This window comes from Artemia franciscana, chromosome 14 (assembly GCF_032884065.1).
Source record: "Artemia franciscana chromosome 14, ASM3288406v1, whole genome shotgun sequence".
NCBI classification, from domain to species: domain Eukaryota; kingdom Metazoa; phylum Arthropoda; class Branchiopoda; order Anostraca; family Artemiidae; genus Artemia; species Artemia franciscana.
The window spans coordinates 18903454-18908077 of record NC_088876.1 but is presented as its reverse complement, the minus strand read 5'-3'; the positions used below and the strand labels follow the sequence as shown (position 1 = coordinate 18908077).

The 4624-nt window shown below is 33.2% G+C and overlaps 1 protein-coding gene across 1 annotated transcript; it reads right to left on the bottom strand.

The window, feature by feature from the left end:
* Window positions 1-3292: 3292 nt before the first annotated feature.
* Window positions 3293-4306, bottom strand: LOC136035748 (protein angel homolog 2-like). The gene has a single exon (XM_065717718.1). The coding sequence runs from the start codon at window positions 4304-4306 to the stop codon at window positions 3293-3295; it is 1014 nt and encodes a 337-aa protein (XP_065573790.1).
* Window positions 4307-4624: the final 318 nt, after the last annotated feature.

The window sequence follows — 4624 nt, the reverse complement described above, 5'->3', positions numbered from 1 at the left end:
ATAGCAAGATGTCAATTAACTAGAATTTTACCACAAATATTTAATTAAAGCTGTATATAGAACCTTCAGGAGGGAAGCTGCATATGCATGTGGTTTGGATAGCGTAGTTGCACTTTGTCCCTGTCAGCAATGGAATCATTTATAGCCTAGTCCAATTACCCTGCAGTGCAGTTAGAACTATTTCAAGGCAGTTTGAAGAAGTTTTGAAGTTTTTCTTCAAAGGTGCCCCTTTTGTAACCTTTACCATCAATTTATTTTTAAAATAATAAGGAAATATTTTCCAGATAGTTCTGGTCTATGCCTAGAATGGATTGTTAAAAATCAAAAACCTTAGGGTATTGTCACTGGACAGGTAGTTCAAAGTTTTGACAGCCTCATTTTTCATTGACTCTGGTAAAGCACAAAGAGGACCAAGTTTGTTTCCTCTGTCATCATGGTTTTCATTTTCAGGCTGACTCCCATCTTCTATCTGCATTTTTATTCATTTAATCCCAAGTTTACACGCATAGGATTTTGTAAAAATCCTATAGCGAAATCCTTAAAGGTTCCAAAGAAAAGTGTTCACACGTAAAGAAGCGTCTATATGCATAGGGTAAGCACGTAATTAGTGCCGTAATTAGTGTAATTAGTAATTTTGATGGTAAAATATTTGAAAAGTTCAAACATGGATTCGTATTGAAATCTGGAAGAGTTGGCGATTGGGTAGCCTGTGTAACATATGGACCAGCAAACCCCCTCCCCCTTTCAAAACTCAAAACCATATCTCTCATTCATTTACTTTAGAAAGTTTTAAAATAAGAATCTCTTATACATATAAAGATTTTAAAGTGTAAATTCAATATCTCATAGGATTTGTGCTTTTGGCACAAGAATTACAGCAAGCAAAAAATGATACTTTTTACCTTTGGTACAAATCTTACTGCAAGCAAAAAAATGATACTTTTTTGACTACCAAATTAGATTCAAACTTTTGAATAAAGCTAATTAGAAACCAGATTTCTACTGGTCAACAAACTGAAGGTGAAAACCCTCGTTATAACAAATCTTTGCAAGGAGGTTAGGCCATATGTTGTATAATCAAAATAAGAGTTGTGTTGCAACATTTCTCAGGTCAGTTTACCCAGTGCTTAATTTAGAAATCCGGGTTGATTCGGGATATATAAGGTGAACTAAAAGTTAGGAGGGTAATTCAGTTTTTTGGTAGTCACCCTTTGATGCACTTTATGCTACTATCATTCATTGGAGCCATTTTACCTGAAGTTGTATATGAAGTAAGAAAATAAAATTATTGTCAATAATTGTGTTTGTCTTTGAGTCAAGGTACAGGTACAGTTCCTATTGTCTACTGGTTCGTTCCCAAGGGAATCTGCCCATCTCGGCAGACCTAAACGTCATGATAATGAATTCGTCTCCAAGGTTATTGAGACTGGTCAATAGAACCCTCCCAATCTATATCCATTAACTATAAAGCTCCCGTACCGCAAACAACTTAAACTATAAGTAATAAAAAAAAAACTTTATAAGAAACCCCCCCCCCCCGTAACATCTTTTCTGTATGAAGAATTTTTTTTTGTTACGGGGGGGGGGTTTCTTATAAAGTTTTTTTTTTTGATTACTTATAGTTTAAGTTGTTTGCGGTACGGGAGCTTTATAGTTAATGGATATAGATTGGGAGGGTTCTATTGACCAGTCTCTATAACCTTGGAGACGAATTCATTATCATGACGTTTAGGTCTGCCGAGATGGGCAGATTCCCTTGGGAACGAACCAGTAGACAATAGGAACTGTACCTGTACCTTGACTCAAAGACAAACACAATTATTGACAATAATTTTATTTTCTTACTTCATATGCAACTTCAGGTAAAATGGCTCCAATGAATGATAGTAGTATAAAGTGCATCAAAGAGTGACTACCAATTAATTATTGTGACACCCAACTGCACCCTATTGCCAAATACTGGTGCAATTAAATGTCACAACAACCAATACCAATTGCACTTGTTTTAAGAATTATTGAGTATATGATAAGCACACGATTATATGATTAAACAAGTAACACTGTTTAAAGGCGTTGATTAAGGACATGATTAATTTGTAGGTTTTTTTGTATATTTCTAATTCTTTTTACTCTCAACGCAAGACTTTGTAGAAAAGTAACGTCTTTTTATAGCGTCATAGCCTTTCTATTGCCATGTGTTAGGAATATTCAGTTTAGGAACACAATATCAAAAAATTTACAAGAGACAACCTCCATTCTCTTGTTTATATTAAAAAGGGACAAGTGATTAAACTTGTAAGAGGTCTAGATTTTACAAAAAAATTTCTGCCAAATATTTATATTCTTGATGTAATTTTGCCAAAAAGAAATACAATTAAATCGTATATTAGCCTTTTAGCTGTAATACACCAATAATATTTATTAAAGTAGGGACTGGATATATGAATATATGGGAAAAAGACCTCGATTTTCCCATACTGTTATATCCTCCCTTTATTATGGCTCAAATACCATCCGGAGCTGTAGGGTTTAATTGATGCATTTCTTGAGCATCGATTGCCTCGTTTTTTATTGTTTTTCGTCTCAAGAGCTTTCCATAATTTACTGTGAGTAGCGCTCTTATTGTTAGAGATATAAGAAATACCAAAAATATGGTGATTATTATATTGTACCAGGAGTTTGGTGAGAATAATCCATATTGACTTTCCACGTACTTTAATCTTTGGTCTTCGGTCGTGAACAATGGTATTTGTAGGTCTAATGCCTCTTTTATTTTTGCTAACTGCATAGTACCCTTAATCTTCTCTATCTTGGGCCATATTGACATTTTTGATTCTTCGTTGTTCAAGTTTGGTATCGTATAAGACAAATTTATACCTTGGAAATTTATTATTTTTGGGCTCATAACATTTGTGCTAGTTGTGATCAAAGGTGTTTGCACAGTTGTTTCTTTTGTCACGAGTTGGCAACCTTGTTTTATTGTTATTGTTCCAACGTCCTGTAATAATATTTCGGTTCGATAACTGGGGTCAATTTTTTCTGTATTGTTATAGCATGATAGAGTTCCTACTGTCTTTCTAGGTACTGTAAAAAGCCATAAGTCATTTCGTAAATTAATGAAGATTTCTCTTTTTGTGCTTCCTACTAAAGCATCACATGAGTTGGGAATATCTTGCTGTTGCGATTCCTTTAGGAAGAGATCTAATATGCAAGATCCGATTTTTACATTATATATAGGTAGCGTTAGTCGGCAGACTAAATTTTTAAAAGAGACGCATTCTTTTAAATCCTGTTAATTGGCTAGTGCATATTTCCTTCTGTCTTGATCAATTAGCATATATTCTGCTTCAGGCGTAATGCTCATGAAGGAATTGGTCTCTTTAATATTAATTGGAAAAGTAGATATTTTGTATAGATCAAATATGGACTGTTGATTAATTAATGGGATTGTTACGACAACAAACAGTTGTTCATAAATTTTTTCTTCAATGCAGTTATTCTGTTTTAGTTCTTGTAAGTATTGACAAGAATCAGAAATATATAGCTCCTTTGGGAGGAAGGTTTTCCCAATTTTTTGTGAACCACAGTCAGTTAGTTTTTTTATATCTAGGTGTTCATACTTAAGCCTTCCTTGGCTTAAAAAAGAGTATAACTTGCTTGAAGGGGTTAAATTCAAATCACCACAAAGAATAACTGGAAAGTAGTTAGTATTTTTGCAAGCAACGCGATTAATTTTTGCAAGAAGTATTTGGAGTTGGGCTAAACGCACATCTTCTCTTTTACGGTTGTATAACAAATGCGTGTTTACAATGCATATCTGTTTATCCGGGTTCTTAAATGGGGTGAGAATAGAAATAAGTGCAATGTTATCTCGATTAAGTAGATCTATTCCATTCTTTAGCATTTCTAAGGAATGATCTTTTTTTAGGCTAAATTTACATTTTTTAAGAAAAGTGGCACACCCATCAATCTTTCCTTTGGTTTTTTGTTTGAACACTCCGTCATACCCCTGAGATTGAAAATACGATAAGTAGGTATTATAATAATAGTCAGCTTCCACTTCCTGTAAGCATACAATATCTGCGTTTGACATTTTGAATTTGTTAAAATGTCTTTCTTTCCTATCTGGCCATTTTAAATTTTCTTCGTTACATTTAAAGTACAAATACGGCATTGCTTCGATATATCCTTGAGCTAGTACATTATATGACATAATTGTAAAATTTAAAGATTGAGTTTCTTGGTTTTCTTTTGGCCTTTGACAATTTCTTGGAGTTTCCCACTTTCTAATTTCCGTTAGATTCATTTTCTTACAATCCTTCCCTTTTTTGAACTTTTAACTATCAGTACCGATTTGTTTGTTTTTTTTTGGCTATTTTGATTTCTTAATGTTCTTAGTAATTACTTGGTGTTAATGGGTATTACTATTAAGCAGTATATAAGTTTAAGGTTACCTGTTTGGCTTGGTATTCAGTTGATGATCTGGAAATATTATGGTGTTAATTTATTTATGTCAGAAGGACTTAAGGTATTTTATTTCTTTATGAAGAAATTTTTTTTTTTACTCAGCGCGTCGTAACCATTCTTTGGACATATTTATTAAATATATAACGATGTCTTGAAC